Source organism: Puma concolor, chromosome A1 (assembly GCF_028749965.1).
Source record: "Puma concolor isolate L17-30 chromosome A1, mPumCon1.1.hap2, whole genome shotgun sequence".
NCBI lineage: Eukaryota > Metazoa > Chordata > Mammalia > Carnivora > Felidae > Puma > Puma concolor.
Genome location: NC_141667.1, coordinates 72,637,860 through 72,660,509, shown reverse-complemented (window position 1 = coordinate 72,660,509; position 22,650 = coordinate 72,637,860). Strand labels below are relative to the sequence as shown.

General features: G+C 39.2%; 1 protein-coding gene across 2 annotated transcripts in view; it reads right to left on the bottom strand.

Moving 5' to 3' along the window:
- EFNA5 (ephrin A5) overlaps window positions 1-22,650 on the bottom strand; it is a 275,997-nt gene that overhangs the window by 34,943 nt on the left and 218,404 nt on the right. For both annotated transcript variants that reach the window (XM_086686542.1, XM_086686603.1), the window contains exon 2: window positions 13,742-14,034. In XM_086686542.1, coding sequence (XP_086542668.1) covers window positions 13,742-14,034 — 293 coding nt within the window. The remainder of the gene's footprint in view (window positions 1-13,741; window positions 14,035-22,650) is intronic.

The following is a 22,650-nucleotide window of genomic DNA, read 5'->3' as shown; positions in this document are numbered from 1 at the left end:
GGTCTTCCCCCTGAAGCTGTCCTCTCTCTTTTTTGTGGACAGTGTCAATCTTGGAATTTACTTTGTTTCTCTTTGCTGTCATTTTCATGGGTATGTTTTTCTCACATTCAACTGTGAGCTCTTGGAGGAGCAAGATTACATTGAGTGCTTTTTTTTTTTTTTAATTTTTTCAACGTTTATTTATTTTTGAGAGAGAGAGAGACAGAGAGACAGAGCACTAGTGGGGGGTGGGCAGAGAGAGAGGGAGACACAGAATCAGAAGTAGGTTCCAGGCTCCCAGCTGTCAGCACAGAGCCCAACGCAGGGCTCGAACCCACGAGATGCGAGATCATGACCTAAGTCAGATGCCCAATGGACTGAGCCACCCAGGTGCCCCACATTGAGTACTTTCTATTGTCACATTAGGTTGTCTGCAACACTGGCCTGATGGCTACACACAGTTCAGTAAGTACTGATGGGTTGGCTAATGAGAAAATAATAATACTGAGGTGTCTCCTTCTATGACCATTGTAGATTGTTCTGTAGCCACAAATTTAATGATGAACATGTACCAACAGCCCATGTAGAGTTTAATGAATGGTTTTATATAGCGTTTCTGAATATAAATATTTCAAGAAAACAGCTGCAATAAATCTTCTAAAATGGTAAACACATCCTATCAAAAGGTCAGAAATTCTGTTATTTGATTAAATAACCCAGAAAATGTTATTTATGTAGCAATTCTACTTAATAAAAACATCATAAAAGCTGATGCAAAAAAAAAAAAAATTAAAACTCTGCACCTATGGCAGAGAAGCTGAATGGACACAGAAGACAATATAGAAACAACAGAAATTCAAGTAAAGGATATTAATATTTAGAACAATTTCTCCTCAAGTACTGGTACTCTTTATGGAATGAGCTTCCGAACATCACTTGCCATATATGGAAAAGAGCTAAAAGCATGAACAGTGGAGTCAGAATCCCTTTGGCTCAACTCAACTCTGGGCTCTACCACTCATGAGCCATGTGGTTTCCGACAAGTTATTTGACCTTTCTGTGCTTCAGTTTCCTCACCGGTAAAATGAGAACTGTAACAGTGCCTAACACACAGTTGGGATAAAGTATGGATAAGACAAGATCTATAAATGTGTGGGGATGGATAAGTGGCCACTCTCTGATAGCTATGATTATATAACCGGCCAGCATCTAGCCCTAAGGTAAATTATTTCAATGTATTTATATGATAAGGCCCAAATGAGTTTCCCCTTCAAAAACATGCTACTCCCTATTGCCTTCCAGATAAGTTCTCAATTCCTCCAAACAGAAGTAATGGCCCTCCCTGATCTGGCCCAATCTATCCAGTGGTATTTTTCAAATACTTCCCGTTCCAGTCAGACTTGTCTTTTCATTGATGCCAGGAGTCTGGCTGTTCTGATTTCCTTATCAGCAGAGGAGAGGCAAGTGAGAGAGGAAGTCCACGTGAGGCTCCTTCTCTGGTGCGCTGCTGGGTGGTCGCCCCATCCCTGGCAAGTGCCCCCATGAACCGGTGCCACACCCTTGCCGTTTGAAACCCTGGAGCTGCCCACGGGTGCCGCGATTTCTGAACTTCGTTCTAAAGACGTTATTAATTCTCCAGGCAGCCCTTCTCCTCGTAGAATCTCTACTCCTTTTTCTTGGATGTGCAAAAATGTGTTCTAAAACTCCAAATTTGTGAAAAACTGGTGGATTTTAAAATAACAGCATCAAGCACAACTGGTAGTAATAATGGACACAGTAATTCGCTGCTGCTGTGCCGCTTACAAACAAGGTAAAGCAGTCCCCAACACGTCATATTAACAAGCTGAGATGTTGACACAGTTGGTCACAAGGCTTTGCAAGATATCCACCAATGCCTACGCTGTGCTATTGATTCTGTTAATCAGATTTAAGCCTCTGAAAAATGACTCAGAGTACCAAAGAGACATACACTTTCAATAGTCTTGCTAATCATTACATGTTTTCATCACAATTGAAGTAGGGAGGGTGAATGACACAGTTGATTCTGTATTCATGTTCTGACCCCACAAGCCACTCGATAGTGCTCTACTTTGTTTTGAAAACACATATGGCCCTAGTATGTATGCTGACATGAAAACATCCCTCTATAGGTCACATGAGCCATTTTTAATTTTTTTTTTTAATATTTATTTATTTTTGAGACAGAGAGAGACAGAGCATGAATGGGGGAGGGTCAGAGACAGAGGGAGACACAGAATCCGAAACAGGTTCCAGGCTCTGAGCTGTCAGCACAGAGCCCGACGCGGGGCTCGAACTCACGGACGATGAGATCATGACCTGAGCTGAAGCCGGTGCTCAACCGCCTGAGCCACCCAGGCGCCCCCACATGAGCCATTTTTAGAATTGGGTTTGCCTTCATGTCGGTAGGACTTATGTAAAGACTTGCTAGGATGCTTGAACTCAGTCTCATTTTAACTTCTTTTAAAATATGTATTATGAATTAAGTGAATAAAGAGCTGAGACTTGGGAGTCTAAGAGGGTCTGAACCCTGACTCTATTACTAACGACAGGATCTCAGGCAAGTTACTTAACCTCACTCAGCCCGTTTCCTCATCTATACAATGGGGATAATAACAGTACCTACATCTTACGGATGAGGATACAAAAAGGGAAAACAAGTCTAGTGCCTGGCACATAGTAAGCTCGCAATAAATGCTAAATCACTGTAATTATGATTATCAGAACTCCTACCTGTCAGTCAAGGTATGAGTAAGCCTTTAGCAAAAGGCTGCTTCTACAATAATAATTGCTCTGAACTAAACTTCATTGAATTCATTGCAATATTCATTATATGGTCTCGAAATGGAATCAACTGCCCAAAATATAAGCAAGACCTTTAAGCGATCTATTAAAAGTTAAAAATAAACTGCCTATTCATATTTTTGGCTTCAATTTTACGCTCCTTGTTTAGATTTGTTCTTTAAAACTTAGGTTGAAAATAAAGCAAGAAGTTCTAAATTCAAAGTTGAGGGCCCACTGAAACTGTTAAAACACACAGGGAAACAGCATCCATTCAGATTTAGTCAGAGCCTGTGATAATGTACTTAAGGCAAAAATTGACTTGAAAAAATTTTTGTAAAAAAAAATTAGAAAAAGCAAATTCACATTAGAAACTAGACATTGGAGGGGCGCCTGGGTGGCGCAGTTGGTTAAGCGTCCGACTTCAGCCAGGTCACGATCTCTCGGTCTGTGAGTTCGAGCCCCGCATCGGGCTCTGGGCTGATGGCTCAGAGCCTGGAGCCTGTTTCCGATTCTGTGTCTCCCTCTCTTTCTGCCCCTCCCCCGTTTATGCTCTGTCTCTCTCTGTCCCAAAAATAAATAAACGTTGAAAAAAAAATTTTAATAAAAAAAAAGAAACTAGACATTGGAGCTAATAAAAACTGGGCAAGTTTAAATTAAAAACAGTGTAGATTCTCTATTAATGACTCAGAGACATGATTTGGTTTTAAAGATCTGGGGTAGAAAAGGGACTGCTAACTATAAACTAAAACTTAGCTAACCTTACTGTAGATCAAACTAGCTGGAAATACTGTACATCTCTGAAAATAGTACAATGAGAAGATAGTATTTCAATTTCTAACAATAATACACTGGCTGGCTATTCTCCAATTTGCGATATTTCACTTCTGGGGCTCAGAATGAATTAATATTTTGTAAAGCTTTAAATTTTAAAACCAAACCTGGATGTGGCATATATACTGAAGTTCTGTTCCTAATATGAATTTTCTACCAACTGCCTAAAAATATTCGATGGTAAAGGAAGCCTGTTGCCGAAGTCCACACATTTCCTCTGTTAAACAGAGGTAAGCCATATCCCCAAGAAACTGTATTTTAAGCCCACAGGATACTCATGAACTAAAATAATGAATGATAATGCCTCGTTCCCTGCATTAATATTAAAGAAAAGAGAAAATAGAAAACTTTATAGCCACTATCAGCTCTCTGAACCATAAATCTCAAGTTTTGAGAATTGCTTCCCAAAAGGGTAGGGAACAGGGGGGATGAGCTCTGAGAGCACTTTGGAGCCTAGAGATATTTTTTAGCAAGCCAGCAAAGCACTGACACAAATTTCTACATATCTCTGGCTGTGAAAAGTCTCATTTGTGGTGATTTATATTTCCTCATAAAGAACTCTGTAGATAATATAAGCCTGCTGTGAGGCTGTATGACAACTTTCAAACCAAGAGTTACATGACCATTCTGTTAAAATAGAGCAAGAACAGATGAGTGGGAAAATCTGTAGAAACAGTATTTCTTCTGATGAAAGGCCAAAATCTGGCTCTTCCAGCATGCACCTTGGTCCGAGATTCACCTTTCGCTCTGTGTGCATGTCTGCTGGTAACATTTTGGTCGTCCGTATGAGAAAGTATTATATATTTTTTTCCCCGAAGATTGACTAAGCGCGTTTGGTGTGTGCGTGCTTGTGTAATTTACAACAAATGACACTTAGACATCATCACACTGGAGCTCAGTCGCCTTAATAAGTTACTAAGGGAAACACAGAGAATAGCATGCTGACAACCCAGAGTCAATGAAGTATAAACACTGTTATTCCAAGTGTCACTGGCGTGTTATTTCCATTTCTCCTGGGATCTGCTCTATGTAACGCTGCACATACACACAACACAGCAGCTCATTAAACTGTTTTCAGTTAACTCTGTGACCAAATTAGTACATTACATGTTTGTAAGGCTGAGAATTACTGCTATCCTGAGAAATTACACAATTAATCAGGTACATTATTTCTCTGGGAGATGTAGCCACTTTTTGACATTTAGGGATTAAAAACAAACAAACAAAAAACAACAACAAAAAACCCCAAATCCTTTCATTTGTTCCATTTCGGCATTTAGTCTCAGTGTGGTAAAAGGAAGCAAAAGGTGGCATAGTTCCTTCCTCCCCCTTAGGAGGTCAGACTCTCCATGTTCCCTCAGTCTCGTAATAGCATTTTAAATTCTTGAAAGGAACACAAATAAAAATTATTGTTTTTGAACTTCTTATCTGAGTGTCACAGCCTTTGAAAACTTCAAACAATGCAAAGAGTACTTACGAGTCTTTAGTGTCTTACTGCTTATACCATGAATTCCCATCAAGCCCCAATTATTCAACAGCTTTTAAGCTCCCTTTGCGAACTTTAAGGCGACTCCCAAAGTCAAAACCTATTAAGCAGGGATGTTAGTTCCAGCTTCCTTTTCCACAGACCTGGCATTCATTTCTCTGATTCTAACAGTGCTTCATCTTTTAGGCAAGTCATTTACCAGGACATGCGTTTCTTTTAAAAATCCTCCCCACCTGACCAAATAATACTGACAACTTTTTAAAAATAATAAATTGTTTTAAAACATCCTATGCTCCTATTAATTGCCCCCTCCACCTTTGGTTCTACTCAGACTATGTGAAACATGGGTCAAGCATCCACGGTCCAACCAGGCCTGAGCTGATGCCAAGCATTCTTGTTCAGAAGGTTAACAGGGCACCTGGCAATAAACAACCGTTTTCGTGAGAGAAACGCACAATTAACATAGAAAAATATCCTGAAGTCTCTCAATATCCTCTTTTATGTTCTTTATTTAACCTTCATTTAAGAGCCCTTGAAATCCATTCATGCTTTCCAAAAAGATGGCTAGGGACAACTTGAAACAGACACAATTCTCTGAACTCATTCTTTAAATAAAAAGGTGCATTCTTGCAGGTTCACTAAAGACCACTGAAGTACACAAAAGAAATACAACTGTTTTCAGACACAAAGCTGATGTGTTCTAGATGAACTTCCAGTGTCCAAGTGGAGAGCAACTATTCCACTCACTGGATGTTCAAAAAAACCAAAACTTAAAAAAACAAAACAGAATAAAATCGATTTTAGTGACTAGGATATACTCTGTATATGAACAATGACCATTTGATATTTGTGCCACATTCATGCTTTTCCACTTTAGCAAATATTAAAATGTGTCAATTTCCTAACACTGCCCTTCAACTCCTTTCTGTATTAATATAAATATGCCTTTCTCACTACTAAGTTTTGGGTTTACATATTAAAAAAATTATAAGAGGTGAACTAGTATTCAACCACAGTCCTGAAAATTCCAGTTATAAACCCCTTGAATCTCAGCTGAAGTATATGCTATGGTATTTAATGCTAAAATAAGGTTCTAGTAATAAAAACCAGTTTTTAATAATAAAAGCAAAATGTGCACACACACACATTGAAGCAAATATTGAGGTGTTCATTTTAAGAAAGAACATGGTACTTACAGGTCACCTCCCCTGCAAGAGTAAAGACTAAGAAAGATGAAAAAGATTACCTCCTGCTTTGATAAACGTGCCATTTTGACACTCTTGTATTTCAGTAAGAACAACTCAGAAAAAAGGCAGATTGTTGTGAACTGACAGGACCAAAATAATTCTTAATGTCCATTACTAAGGTAAGCTGCTGAAAGACTGGATATCCAAAGGGGAATGAAGACTTCCTTAGGCATATGTAATCCTAACATAATGTTCCTTCAGAATATAGGGCACAGACTTAAAATGTGAATCTTTCCTAGGCACTTGTGAAAATTTTTACTTAAGTATCAATGAGGGCTGTTCAAGGTGCAGTAACTTTTCAAAGGGCATACAAATTTTTGGACGTGGATTGTGGAAATTATTTTTTTGGTGGTCAACTGATCTTTAAGAATATTTATTTTAGCCTTGGAAATAAGAAAGACTGTGATGATAAACTATTATTATATACCCGTCTTACAGATGAAGAAAGTGAGGCTTAGTTACCCACAGACACATGGCTACTAGGAGTATAGGAAGATTCAAGGGCAAGGCTGCATTTACCAGAGTCTGTGCCTTTTTCTTTTAAAACCATGTTCTACTCTCCCCTTTGAGGTATCCTCATCATATGATCAAAAAACATTATTAAGAAGCCAGGGAAGGGTGCCTGGGGGCTCAGTTGGTTAAGCGTCAGACTTGATTTTGTCTCAGGTTATGACCTCATGGTGTGGGGAGTTCAAGACCTGCAATGCACACTGTCGGCTCAGAGCCTGCTCGGGATTCTCTCTCCGTCTCTCTCTCTGTCTCTCCTCGGCTCATGCTCTGTCTCTCTGAAAATGAACAAACTTTAAAAAAAAAAGTTGTGGAGAGCCTGGGTGGCTCAGTCTGTTAAGCTTCCAACTTTGGCTCAGGTCACGATCTTGCAATTCATGGGTTCGAGAGCCATGCCGGGCTCTGTGCTGACAGCTCAGAGCCTGGGGCCTGCTTCAGATTCTGTGTCTCCCTCTCTCTTTGCCCCTCCCCCACTTTCATTCTGTCTGTCTCCCTCTCGAAAGAAAGAAAGAAAGAAAGAAAGAAAGAAAGAAAGAAAGAAAGAAAGAAAAGGAAAGGAAAGGAAAGAAAAGGAAAGAAAAAAGAAACCAGGGAATTGCGACAGTGGGTTCAGTAAAACCTACAGCTTCCAATTTATCTGTTTTTCTCACACATTAGCATGTAAGGAAAAAAAATTGGTTTTTTTTGTCCTTGGTTTACTAATATGGCATTTATTCATTCAACAAATATTTATTGAACACCATTCTAGGTGCTATTTTCTATTTCTTACCAAAAATACACAGTTTTAAATCAATACTATGGTTAAGCAGATTCTCCACATTATGGAGAGTTTGCCTGATTTTAGCAACACTTCTAGAGACACTATTACTCTACGTTCCAAATACCTGACCTGCAAATAAGCTTTTGGAACATATCCACTTGGCAAGTGAAGGACTTTCTTTATGTTAATATTCTCTGGATTTACTGAATATTCTTTTATCTTTTAAAAGGACTGTCAATAACTGTACTGTACAATCAAATGATTTCTGAAGCTGATCTTGATCACTCCTTTAAGATATCAGAATTTAGGTTACTTATATTGTCAGTTTTAAAAATTGTGTAGTGCACATTAAAACTGCCTCATAGCTTGAGGCTGTAAACTTTTAACTAAAGCACATAAAGCAAAGAATTAACAGTTTACCACCTGCATTCAAGGAGTTATAAACTGTGGGTTTAAGAATGATGCCCATAGTAACATAGACTGTCCCCATGATTTTCTTTTTAATTTTGAAAAATGTGTACACCAAAAAGACTGGAGCGAGAGTCTTCAGCTCCCTGATTGTTCTTTTCATTGATGTTTTCAGGATTCTAACTTCAAAGAAATGGCCTTTGTAAGCTCTGCACTTCTATAACCCTATCAGTAGGAAGGCTTACGACAAAAACAATACGCATGTACAAGTTTACTTGCCAGTGAGTTTAGGAAGAGTGTGTTCCCAAATAACCTCTCAGAAACTCCTGGATTCTGTCTGGGTGCTGTGACTATAAATCATCTTTTACTCGGAGTATCTTCTTTTAAAGACAATCAACTGTACCTTAGATGTGACAAATGCTAGAAGATTTCTTTCCCTTTTCAGTATCATTTTCAGAAAATAACATTTGTCTTCTTTACTGTAGGTCTTGCATTAAAATTCATGCATTCCTGGGGTGCCTCGGTGGCTCAGTTGGTTAAGTGTCCAACTCTTGGTTTTGGCTCAGGTCATGATCTCATGGTTCCTGAGATCAAGCCCTTAGTCAGACTCCACCCTGATGGTGTGGAGCCTGCTTGGGATTCTCTCTCTCTCTCCGCCTCTCTCTGTCCCTCCCTGCTCACTCTCTCTCCAAATAAATAAAATTAAAAAAAAAAAAAAAAAAAGAAACTCACTCATTTCTAAATTAAGTGTGCAATCATGCATGATGCAGTCTAGAGGCTGAATATTCACTGGATTTAATAAGAATTTATTTGACCCAAATGCTGGGTCAGAAAGTTATCATATTAAAAGTGTCACCCATCTGGGAAGATACAGCTGAAATATTATTTGGAGATGGATGAGTATTCTTTGGAGAGCAGAAAATGCATACATGTGTTTAAAAAATCTATCTTGCTACTATCTGAGTTGGGATTTCCAGCAGAGTTTATAAAGTAAAATTCTCTCAACAGTAAGGCTCACTGATTTTAACCTTTAAAAAAATACAAAGTAAAGTATGTTTTTGCTTTTTAAGCATATGAGACCTAGGACTTCATCCCTACTTCCTTTTAGTTGTTTATTCACTGAATTTCCTCTCAGATCAGTCACTTCTTATCTGTGTGAACCTTTCTCAAGTTACCTAACTTCTCTGTGCCTCTGTTTTTTTGGCTATAAAATGGGAAAGAAGAACAGTATCTCATCGTGCTTTTCTGAGAACTGCAGGAGTTTAGAACAGTGCTTGGAATAGAGTAAGTGCTCTGTAAACAGTGGTGACCTTTACTTACTGAACATCTACTATGTGCCAAACAATGTAATGCAGGGCACAGAGCAGGCATAGCCATGAACAAACAACCATAAGTACATAATGTCAGGCGTGAGGAGTGCTTGAGGGAAAATAAAGCAGGGTAAGAATGCAGAGAATTATAGAGATGTTATCTTTATATAGGGAGATCAGAATGCCTCTCTGATAAAGGAGTTTTTTTTTTTGTTTTTGTTTTTGTTTTTAGTGCAGACCTAAAGAAAGTGAGAGTAAGGGATGTGGATGCTGGGGCAATAAGAACCCCAGGCAGAGAGAAGACAAAGTGCCAAGGCCCTCCTATGGAGCCTGGGGGAGGGCACTAGACAGGAAGGAGGGAGGGGGTGGGTGTGGTGGTGGTGGTGGGGGCTGGAGTGGAGACCATCAGGCGCAGTGAGAGCACAAGAAGTCCAAGAGGTGAGGGTGGGGACGAGAAGGGTGCCTGCCATGGAGGACCTTGTTGGTCAGGCTGGAGACTCAGGATTTTTGTCTTGCTGAGGTAGAAAGTGACTCTGGAGGGCTCTGACAGAGAAGCAACATGAGTGGGGAAAGCAGGAGCCTGCTGCACTAGTTGAAACCACAGCTGATGGTGACTTGGATAGGTTGGCAGGGGTGAACAAGTTCAATAATGCTAATACGTGTCTCCACCCTGGATTTCCCCTACAGATACTCCTTTAACTGGCATTTATTGAACACCTACTAAGTAAGGCATTGGGATGAGACATTTTATAGGGGTTATTTCTTACAGTGATGTACAGATCCTTAGATAAAATATAGTAAGATTAGGATATTAGAGCTCCAAGGAATGTTAAAAATCATCTATTCCAACTACATTATTTTGCAGCCGTGGAATTAGAAATTCAGAGAGATTGAATGATTTACCCAAGATCATACAGTTAGTTAGGCCAAGAGAATGGCCCAGGACTCAGTTTTCCTTACTGTACAAAAGAGAACTTTCAAAATTAGTGTCTTACTGACTTACAAAAATAACTTAAAGTGCCTTATTTAACTTATTTCCCTTTGCTTCTTCTGATTTAAAAATAACAGCAGCAAAACTTTTTTCAAACTTGTTCTCATTAGGTTAATATTTATGAGAATCATTTTTAAAATGAATACTTCTGAAGTTTCTAAAATAACTCTTTGCCTTAGGAAGTCTATATAAATGACTATCGCCATAATCTATTGACTGGCAGTTCTGCAAATCTATCATGGATAGAAAGACCACTGACTTTCTGTAATTACTTTAGTATGCCAATCTCTTACCAAAATAACTTCTGTAGATTAAAAACAGTATTTGTCATATTCCAGAATGGGCTCAGTCTGCCTTCGCATAATTAGCTACTGTAGTAACTTCATAATACTGCCTATTCCCAAGGAAAGGAGGACATAGCATAGAGTCAGTCTTGGGACAAATAAAGGATTTAGGACAGTGAAGGACATTTTATTTCTAGAGTAAGCAGGAAATTTCATATACTTCCAACTACTCTAATTTCTTGATTTTGTATAACTCACAGACATTAAGAAAGAAAGAAAGAAATGTTACTGAGGATAAAGTAGAACTTGATAGGAATGTTCTGAATTGTGTCTTCTCTGAGTAAGTGATGAGTAGATATCCTAGTATGAAATACATGCTCTTTTCTTCCCCCCAAGGCCAAGTATATCTGAATTTTGGTTCTCACCACTACACTCAACCCTCCCTCTAGCATCCTAACGCAGGACTGCCAAAAGGCTACAGCTTTCTTTTTCCCTTTGGAAAACTTGTTAAAGATTTTAAGCCCTGGAGGATCTGAAATATAACCCCGATCCAGGGAAGAACATTCTAGAAAACTGACCGGTGGGTAGTCAGGCTTGTTTCCGAGATGGGCAACAGAGTTTCTTGTAAGGTAATAAGTGTGAAAAGAGCCATTTCCCAATCATCTTGTTCATTCCATGCATATTAGGAGAGAGGAAAATTCAACTGAGGGCCAATTGTCCCCTAAGAATCCTTTAGTTTAATTATGACCACAGTAGATTAAACGTCTGTATGACATCCGTGTTAGCTCCGCCGCTCCTGCTCTTGGCAGTGAAGAAAGGAAACACTTTCACTACTAAAAAGACAGGGAAGCATGCTCTTGTGGTTCTAAAACATGGTTGAAAATTCAATTTAACTGACTACGAGGCCAGTGTGCTTCTTATAAATGAACATCTCTTTGCTGCTAATTTTGTGCTATTTTACCTTTCATTAAAAAAAGTAATTCAGGTTAAACTCAGCTGAACAGCAAAAAGCTCTTGATATTTTGAAGCATTTTGGAACAATTACTTTGACAGGAGCCCTTGACAGTTAAATGACTCCGTTAAATGAATGTTATAGAAGACACATAATGATTTTTAGTGAAATATTGAATTTAACCACAAATGAGGAAAAACCAGTCATAAGCACTATGGGTATATTTGAATAATAACATCTTGCTTATGAACCTCAATGGATTCTATAATTTCTAATAATCATGCAATCAACTAGTTAGCTGGTATGTTTCCTATCTCAGTGCTCTCAATTTAGTTTTGGTTTTTGTTGTTGTGTTTTAATCTGAGAAATCAATGTGTAAATTTTGGAAATGGCAGTAAGTTCCTCTTCCATCAGTAGGGTATTTTAGAAGTATGCAATTAATGATTGCCATCCTGCCAGTTAAGTCTTCCTCTTTCCTTTTTTCCATTTGCTGAATGAGATTCTTTCACAAAGTAAAAAATCAGGAAAAGGCAAGAGCCTGCTGCCTGAGAATGTATGAATTCACTGGCTGCCAGTGTTTCCTCCATCCGTGGGACTCCAATATTCCTTTTCTTATTTTATGGATCGAATGTGAGATAGTATCAAGCCTTTTACGTGTTTTCTCATGACTAATGACCAAAATATGTACTGAAATAATAAAACTGGTACTGTTCAATTTCCTTTTTAAATTCAATCTCAATATAAGTGGGAGTGCCCGTGTATGGTGGTGAAATCCAGCTCATTATAAAATTCTGTTTTCTGGAGAAGAGGAACTAGAAATCCTTGCAGACTGAAAAAACCATGTGGGTGAAGGGTCTGTGGGGACATTCAGGTTGAAGAAACGAGTCGGAAAAACAGTAATGTTTTTGTCTTGTTTGTCTGGCAAAGAGTGGTGAAAAGTCAACGCCAAGCATCCTGGGTAGTATTGCCTAGATCTCTACACGCTATGTGCAGCCACACTTCTGGATTCTTTCAAGCACGTGAGTTACATGTATCCATGTACCCACTGCTGCCTGCATTCACCTTCATACAGCAACTGCCTGTTTACATCTACTCCCCAGCAGATGGTCACTCCTTCAGGACAGGAGTGTCTTTTGATCTTGCATCCCCCAACATTTCTGAGCCACGGTAAGTTGTTCAATAAATGTACTTCTGAACAAGAAACGTTTAACTCCTTCAGCTGATACTGAAAATACTTGGAAAAGGCCAGATAGTTTCAATGTGTGACACTAGTCAAGTCCATACATACAGCATGCTGACTAAATTATTACTTGTAAGCATACTAACTTAGAGTGTGGTTCACAGACCAGTAGCATCACGTCACATTGGAGCTTTATAAATATGGAATCTCAGTCCCTGTGGCAGACCACCTCAATCAGATCTGCCTTATACCAAGATGCCCAGATGACTTATGCAAAGTATGAGAAGCCTTTACTTAGCATATATGACTAGTACGATGCCTGAAGAAGTGATGGTGTCCATTGTGGACAAGAACCAAGGCCACGGCAAGATGAAAACTACAGAGGTCAGCTTGAGAAACTTTTAGAGCTCTCTCAGGACAGAGGCACAGGTGGGAAACTCACTTATACCAGTTCCTTTGGAACTTTCTCGATACTCTTCACGCTTTTTCCTGTTTAAAGACACAGCTGCTCTTAATAATGGTCTTTTCTCCTTGGTGCAAAGATAGTATTTATCGCCAGCATGCTGACATTTGCAGGAGTTTTGGCTTTCTCCACTGCAAGTGTGGATGATTGAAAGGATATTGCTGACACCTGAATAAGAAATCCAATGACTCCAAGCTATGTAAATTTAATTATTTCCTTTAATTTTTTTTTTCAGGAATCTCTTTTTATTTTCCTCAGCTTTGGAGAAGTCCTAGCAATTTTCATTTAAAAGAAATACAAGTCAGCAGTGGTTCACTGAACAGGCTGACACGCAATTTCATAGGGGGAGAGGAGCTGTGTCTTTAATCTAATTTGTGCTCTCAATTCCCAGCTAATGTATCTAGGGATCCTGATGTATGCATTTACAAGGAGACATCTGTAGTGCAGAGTCCAACTCTCTGCAATTCTCTGAAACATGGGTAAAAAATTAGTCTGGGTTCTTGTAGCTGCCCTACAACACAATAAATCTTGATATACTCACAGATGTAGAAATATTCCCGGCCTGGCCTGAATTCAAATCCTAGAGAAAAGGGTGTGAAGAGCTGGAATTTTTCAGAGAACTTCAGTGGTCCATTTGGAGAGTGAGGCCGGTTACATTCCCATCTCTTGAACCCCTTGGAAGTATGGTCGCAGGCACTGTAGCCATCAAAGTTCACCATGTAGAGGACATAACGCTCAGTCTTATCTTCTGGGACCGAGTCCTCATAGTGAGGGCAGAAAACATCCAGGTAGTCATTGATACAGACGTCGATGTGGTAGTCACCCCTCTGGAATCTGTTGGAAGAAGAAGACAAAGATGAGATTATTCATAAGGAAAAGACTTTCTGCTTGGAATCAGTGGTGGAATAACTTTAATCATGCTGGTGCTAAGAGATTTATTATAATAAGTTTTTATTGCAGCCCATTATGATTCAGGATATGTTTCTATTCCAAATACAAGCAACAACAATTTTACAGAGGAATTCTATTACGTTTGTTTCAAAACACGCTGAAAATGGAACTCTTCACATTCATCTTAAGTAGTTAAGATACTGACTTGCTGTTTTCCTTTCATTCTTAAAATCACATATACTGAAGCAAAGTTTTGATATTTCAAAATAGTGTTTCATTTGATGAGTGTTTTTGAATGAATGAATAAGTCATTTAAAGAACAAATGAATGACTGAATTGGTTTTGCTATAATTGCGACCATTCTCAATTTTCTATGCAAATGTAGAGAACTAGAGTTATCAAACTGAGAGAATTAGGACCATAAAATTTAAAGGTTGGAAAGAAAAGTCCTAGGACACTTCCCCATTAGAGGAAAATAAAAATCTAAGGCATAATGTCAAAGCAGTGAGTGAGTGAGCTCGACCAGGAATGGTGACTTCAGGTCCTAATCAGCTGTTTCCATTAGTGAATCTGCTTATGTCACAAACTCATTTCAGCTGATCTCTTTTGATGCCCCCTCCCTTTCTATATTAAGAAAATGAAAACCAGCTAAATCAAATCATCCTCCTCCCCTTCCCCTCCATTTCTTTTAACTTTATAGGTTGTGTCCTAGGGCTGGACTGACGACACAGATGAACACAGCAAACCCAGGACCACTTCCATCCTGAAATAGTTAAAATAACACACACACGCACCTCACCTTACACACTGCACTGTCTGTTTCAACTCTTACCTTACAAAAATTTTGAGCATTTGTGTTAACTAATATGTCTTTCCCGATTGGATGAAGAGATTTCTCAGGAACTAATGATGTGTGAAACAGGAATTGTTACGTATACTGCTTTCTAAAGTCAGCACAGAAAAGTCTACAAAACCCCTCTGTTTTTAGCTAGTGAGGAAATTCTCTGAGGCCTTAGAAGATTCATCATAAAACTATGTTACTGCTGAAAGACAAGCTGAAAGACAAGCACCCATCAAGCCATGTAGTCTTCAAGTCAGATGGTCTCAGTGTAAACATGTCAGTGAGCTGGTCTACTCCATTTCTGGACACGCCTACATTTTAGCCAGTGTCCTCGTATACGGAGCATCAATTTGCTTCTGTGTAATTTCTATCCAGTGATCCTACTCCCACTGCCTGACATCGCCAAGAACAAATCTAATTCCTCTTCTACCAGGCACTCCGTAAAACATTTGGACGTGTCAACTAGGTCTCTGTATCTTCCTTTCTCACTACGTGAAAATCCTGACTTGTTTGGTTATTTCTGTTCCCAGGCTCCTCACATTCTAGATTCTCAACTCTCCTTATGCTCTCTAGTTTCCCAGTGTCCCCTTAAAATGTAGCCCCCAAACACAACAGACACCTCCGACAGGCTGTTTTGACCAGCATTCAGCCCAGGAGATATACCACCACCTTCACTCTGGATACTACACATTCATTGCAGAAGTTGAGATTCCTTTCTAAAATGCAACGTGATCAAAGTGGACACTACTCATTTTAGTGAGTAACCTCAATTTAAGGACTGGATTGCTGCTGGTAGGGTGGGGGAGTCATAAACCGTCTGACCCTCAGTTTCCTCATATGTGAACTGGAACAATAATGAGAATCTGCCTTGCTAACCTCACACAACTGCTTCAAGTCTCCGATGATGAAACATCTAAAAAGCACCATGTGAATGTGCAGCACTATTATCAGGATATATTAAAGCATATTAAAATCGATAACTAACACAATACTAACTCTTAAGCAACATCAGTAAATGTATACGACAACACCAACGATAATCCCCGTGTCCCTTTTTAAAAATAATATAAAAATCCTACATTCTGTCCTCACATATCAAATGATCCACAGAAACTTCCATTTGATCAATGCTTTTGAAAAGCAGCATGCTGATTTATACGAGGAGAATAAGGAAAGATGATCAGATCACTTTTTCTGTTAGAGGGTCTCAAAATGCATAAACATTTAAAAAAAAACCCACTTGGAAGTATTTATTTCTTTATATTTACAATGATCACGGAACTAGGTTTACTCTTTCTTCATTACTGGCAGACGATGATTTGTCAAGATGCAAGGAAAGCCTGTGTTGCTTTTAAAAGATTTCTGAACATCAAGGTAACATCACTGCCAAAGTACAAAGAGAAGACACTGCAACGTTCAGATAAAAGGGTGCTGGGATATGAATCATCAGCACTCAAAGTAGCCTGACAGTTCTGGCTGAGAGCCAGGCAAGAAATGCAGCAGGAGGCAATGCCCAGATGCACTTTATATTATTATATTATTATTATAGATTTTAAAGACATTCAAGGGGGAAGTTTTTCCTTTCCCTAAGTGTCACTCATTTGAGCTTGTACTAGCACCTGACACTGCTTAAAAGTGTAGGGAAAAAAAAATTAAAACTGCCACTGTCCAGACTCATTTGTTTATTGCTTTATTCTACAAATTGTCTGATTTTTTTGATGCCCTGAGTTTACTTTCCCTTTTCCAACTTTTCTCCCTGTTAATGCTGCTTAAGTTTCAATAAAACAATCCATGAGATTGAAGACACATTTTATACTGGGTTGACCTTTTCCCTTTCTGATGACATTATACTCTGTGTGGGGTGTTCAATGAATCACTGTGGAGCCTATTTTGAGTATGTGATCACTCCAGCGGTTAGTAGTTCTACCCCTCTATCCACATGACAAAGATGATGAGTCACCATAGAATCAACTTATGCTTCTGTTTCACATCTTCAATTTGTATAAATTAGTTTAATAATGTAATTTCCCCCCAAATGGACAATATAAATATAAAAACATCAATAAACAAAAACTCATAAAAGGCATTTCTATAATATACCCAAGTACGATCCAAAGAAAAGTTTAGGGTTATATAGGGATAGATATTACCCCAAATCATGCTCTTTGGCTACAAAGTAGTACTGGACCATTCTTTTTGGGCCTTACTGTGAAAAGGCACATACGTATGGCTAATACAATTGTTTATTATGTTATATTCATTATCTCGATTTAATCTCCATCTTAAATCCTAAAGAACACTATACTATTGGTACTCCCGCTTAAAAATGAGGATACTGAGACTGAGAAGTTAAGCAATGTGCTCAATGTCACCCAACTAGTAAAACGTGGAGGCAGAAGTCAAGCCCAAGCATTGAGACCTCACTCAGAACTGAAGTTCTTTATTATTCTACTTCCAGAGAGAGTAAATTGCTCAAGTCAAGTTCTTAGGTCAACCCTTTATTCCCCCAGAAAGGCAGTTCTAATTCTTGATGGGGTTTCAGTTCTCTCCTTCATTCCCTTCATTCACTGATGCAACAAACACTTGCTGCATCCAGGATATGCTGTGTTATGGCTTTACATGTGTTGTCATATGAAATCCTTATTAGGTAGTTATAATTAGCTTTATTTGAACAATGAGGAAATGACACTCAGATTGTTATCCTCTTAGTTCATTTTTCCCCCCCACAGGAAATAAGCAGCAGAGTTAGGATTTCAACCCATATCTTATCTGGCCCTGAAGTAAATTCTCTTTCCTGCTAAATGCAATGTTCCCAAGTTTTACCAGTTGTTGTAATTCCCCTGACCTGAAGGAGCCCTTTTAAGGGTTTTGGTGCCATTGGGTTCCCTTATGTTTACATTGATCTTCTAGGGAAGTCTGCTGCAAGCTGTGCTGGCCCTGCTCCCTCCCCACTCCATTGGTCCCAAACTCCTAAACTGAAGGGTGTGTCAGCATCCAGAATACATCTCAGATCGCAGGGTTAGCTCCTGACCCGTGTATACCAGTCTGTTCTTTCACAGAAGAAAGTGCTATTAAGCTCAGTAGCTGCTGACATAAAGGCATCTTTTTTCCCCCCCATCAGGAAACAGCTTTCATGAACTTTAGTTCCTATTAAAAGAGCAAATTCAAACCTAGGAAGAATGATTCCACATGACAATATTTACAAATGTCATGGGCGGCACGGCCGCCACTTTAAACGCACTGGTAAATTTCTTGGAAATTTTCTTGTAAAGGTCTCCCCTTTATTCCTTCTCTTTAATTCCATCCACTCTATCTGTGGTGCTCTTCCTCTCTGAAATCATTGCATATTATGAAGCGTAAGAATTTCTGGCTCCACACCAACAAGCCAGCAATAATTACAATACAATCTCTACTAAATTATCACAGTGGCTTACAATGTAAAAGCATGCACCGGTACCACACTTAGAAAAGTGACTGCGTTTGAGTAATATGATTACTGCCCTGTGTTCTCATAATACAAAAGTCTCAAATGCCAGGAAACATCTTGTATGCATAGAAAGACAGTCCTTGTTCTCCACTGAGTTGCACTGCTACAGGGCCAGTGTTCCACTTAACATACAATATATATATACCCTGTTGTAGCAAGAATACATTATATACATTTGCCAAAATTGGACAGTAGGCTGGTTAAGAATCAGTGTCATATATATGTGTATATATATATATATATATATACACATATGTGTGTGTATATATATATATATATATATGTATATATATACACATATATATATAGATATATAATGAAAGGGTCATCCTAGTTAATTAAAAGAAGGAAAATTCAGTATGGCAACTAGTTCTTTTTTTATCAACTCAATTACTAAACATGAATTATGCATTTTATGGTAGGTCTTGATGTCCCAGAAGCTGCCTGAAAGGTTGGATATAAAAAGCACATTTCACAGCTACTGATAGCAAAAGTAACAACTGAAGTTGGGATTTCAACTAGAAGGTCTATTTGCAGACATGTGTGTCTTAGTTTGTCTTCAGTGTTTATCTTCAGTGTTTACCTGATGACATGCCACAGCTAACCGTAGTTTTGATTATACCTTTAACACTATTGTTAATATCCCTCTCCTTATTTAACTCGTCTACAGAGAGTGATTCATGACTTGGACTCAAACGAAATAAAGACACAGATAAGGAACAGTCAACAATTTGCCTTTTCATTTAAGTTATCAACAGTGCCCCAGCTTTGTCCCCAGACAGGGACCAAACATTGCTTCCTGACCAGAGTCAGCAAGAACCATGAAGACTTCCCTCGTTCTAACCAAAGAATTCATCTGCAGACTGAAAGAAGCGCCATCTAGTACTTGAATACTCTGGTCCTTTACCAACTTCAAATGGAAGGCCTCCACTTATTGTGACGCGGTCCTTGGTTCCTCTCCACTCTGGTAAGTAGATGTGCCCTAGCTTTCTTTCTCAGTGGATGGTTCCTCATGCCATTGACCTTACGTCCTCCTCTGCCCCACATGCTCGTGTACTGTGGATACTGACAGCTGGGAGGGCTAACCGTGAAGGGCACGTGGGCAGCGCCCCGGGTTTCGGGCTGCAAAGGAGCAGCACGGTAACCATCCTTCTTTGAGCTCCTCTTTAGCCCCTTTCCCCTGCGGTGTGCCTCCTCTCCCTCCTTCCTCATCTGCTAAAGCCAAGATGCATTTCATTTTAGTAACTGGAAAAGGAAGGGTATGGTGCATATTTAAAACATTCTAAATTGGCCTTTAGCATATGTTGCTGGCACAGCAGAGAGCCTGCTTCCAGGGAAATATGTACTGAGGTATTTTATCAAGCACAGCTCCTGAGTGAAGTTTCTTCACTCCATAAATATAGAAACAGCATTTCTGAAGGGAGACAGAGTAGTTATTAGAGGTTAGGAAGCTGTGAGACACTTTTATCCCCCTTTCATGTAGTGTTTTAAAGTATTCAGTAATGAAAATGTTATTTCTCATGAACTGGATAGTTGATTATTACATTTTAAATGCATTTTAATCTGTCAAAGGGGTGATTGTCTTAATGTTCCTATTTGAACAGAACTACAATGTCACTTCTTTAATTACAAGGCAACTTAATGTATTACATTCTGAAATTGAAATGTAAAAGAAGGATATGATTTATGGTTAAAGATTAAGGAAATTTATCAGCTTAGGGTTCCTCCCAAATTTTGAACTAAATCTAGAGTGAATATATCTTGGCAGCACGGTCTTTTGACTCTACTCTTATTGATTTAAAGGCTAATTTCAGAGTAAGATGTCTCTTCTTAACCAGAAGAATTTCTCATTTGTCCTGGAAGTCCTAATGGGCCCTCGACAGACATGGGGTTTGGTTTATAAACACGTTTCGCGAGGAGATGGGCAGGATGGCAGTCTCTGTCGCAAACATGTCTCTCCTTGTCTCCTTCTGTTATTCTCTCAGCACAGAATGCAAGCCTTATGGCTTTCATATCCTGAGTCTGAAGATGCTCTTTTTGTTTTGTTTTGTTTTCCTGCAGAGGTTAGAGCATGAAATACAAACAGCAAATCAAACTTAGGGTAGATGAATAATAGCACCTGGGGGCTGAAGCAAGATTTGTTTTGCTGGTTTTTAATGTCTTCTTTCTCTCACGGGCTGAAACATGTCTGTCATCCACATGCATTGGTAACTGACCTTCATTTTTGGCTCTGAGACGGAGTCCTGCACAGTTTCACCACTACCAGGCCAGCTGCTAAGGCTCAATGAAGCAAGTATGAATGAGGTTTGATGACCAAAACACATTTCAGGCAGTCGAATCCACTCTTCCAGGCTCTAGAACATACCAATCCCAACTAAAATTCCCAGAGAAGTGGAGATTTACAGGCTAAAAAATATTCAAGGATGAATTTCAGAAACGTTTCTTACTTATTTTTGCAGTTAAAGCACTGTATGCCATAACACATACACTTGTATCCAACGGAGCACAAGATAACTGACAAAATAGTTAGAACTCGGCGCTGGTGTTCTATCTATCCATTAATATCAATTCCAATAAAGTTCTTATGCATGCATGTTTTGGTAATTATAAATTCTGCAGCATAAGAGCTTTGCCTTGAATTCAGTAACTGCTGGTGATGGGAATAAGATGTAATTTGCGTGGCCAGATATTTGGAATTCATTAGTGCTTTAGTACAGTAACCTGTCACCTTTTTTCTTTCCACGTGTGTACGTGGGCGCGGTTTAAAAATTTCACAAAACCTCAACTAGCTTTTGTTTGTTGCTTTTCTGCTACAAGTCACATCAGTCTGAATGACTTTTTACAATTGGTATCTCCCAAGAGTAACACCTGTTTCAAGTACAAGGCCCACAAAATCTTCTCTCTTCCAGTGTTTTAACTCATTTGGAGTTTGTTTTATTAGCTTGACTGAGGAGCTCCAAAGGAAACAAAGCATTAAATTGGCAGAGCCTAAACAAGACTTGCCTTCAGGAAGGGACTGGGAGCTTTGGGTGACAGTCTAATTGCTTCTAAGCCCCCAGAGCGGCCTCGCGCATGGAGTAAGAATGTGTCAACATCAACAGGCTAAGTCAGCCAAAGAATTAACCAGGCAGAGCCCCACACACCCAACACACTGCAGATCACTAAAATGGCTTTCCACAAGGGAGTAAAATAAAATAAAGAATCACAGATTATGTCCTAACAGAGGTCACTTCCACAAAGCAAAACAGGCTCTTTCTCGACTCCTGCTGGTCTGGGGCTTCCTGACAAAGCTGCCCTTCGTGCCCTAAGTTATCCAGAGTTTTACATCATGTCAGGCGCACAGAACAGAGCACCTGCCACATAAACACGGGTCCAAAAGCAGATGCAGGAAATCAGTGAACAGGTTATCCAGACGCTGTCCTAGGAGAACAGGATTAAACAAACTGATTCTGTTCAGGGGATGCAGGAGTCAATCAAACAAATAAGCCACCTGCCAAACTGCTTACATACAGGTAGCCCCTTTGTATCTTATGGGGATGGAGTTACCCAGTGGAATTTCAGGCTACTCCCAGTTTTAAGAGTAATTAACACTAATTAACAATAACCAAAGAGCTATAATAAATGTCATTTCTGTTAACCAATTCAAATAACGGTTTAGTGGTTCTTAAGTCCCGATATGCAACAGTGAAATAAATATTTGTCTTCTGTCTTGATCATAACTTACGGGACATTTTACCATCAAAGTCTGAAATCTGGCCCTGACTTTTCAAAAATTCTGGGTGGGGGACCCAAGACCTCTGTGGCAAGGAATTAATCTCTCTTATAAACTTACTGTTAGACAAACAAAAAACAAGCCAGTAAGAAAGAAAGGAAATAACACCTTCTTCTATGCTTGATCTGCACACTGCAAGAGGAGGCATATATTTGGTAATACTAGGGCAAAACACTAATAATAACAGTGTTTCATATAAAGCTTTAGGATGCAAAGCAAACATTGTTGCTGGTCCTATGCAAATTGGCATGGGAGAAGCAGTTACTTTCATTTGGTTGGTGATAACCCTGTGAGCAAGTGGATACCAATCTGGAACCAGAGAAGAACCTAAGGTAAGAGAATAGAGATCTGGAGGTGAGCCATTAGAGGTGAGGTGGTGGGCATGGTCATGAAAGGTTGTGCAGTCACTCAAGCTCAATACATAGATTTAGAAGGCAACTGGGTCCATGCTGAGAGCAA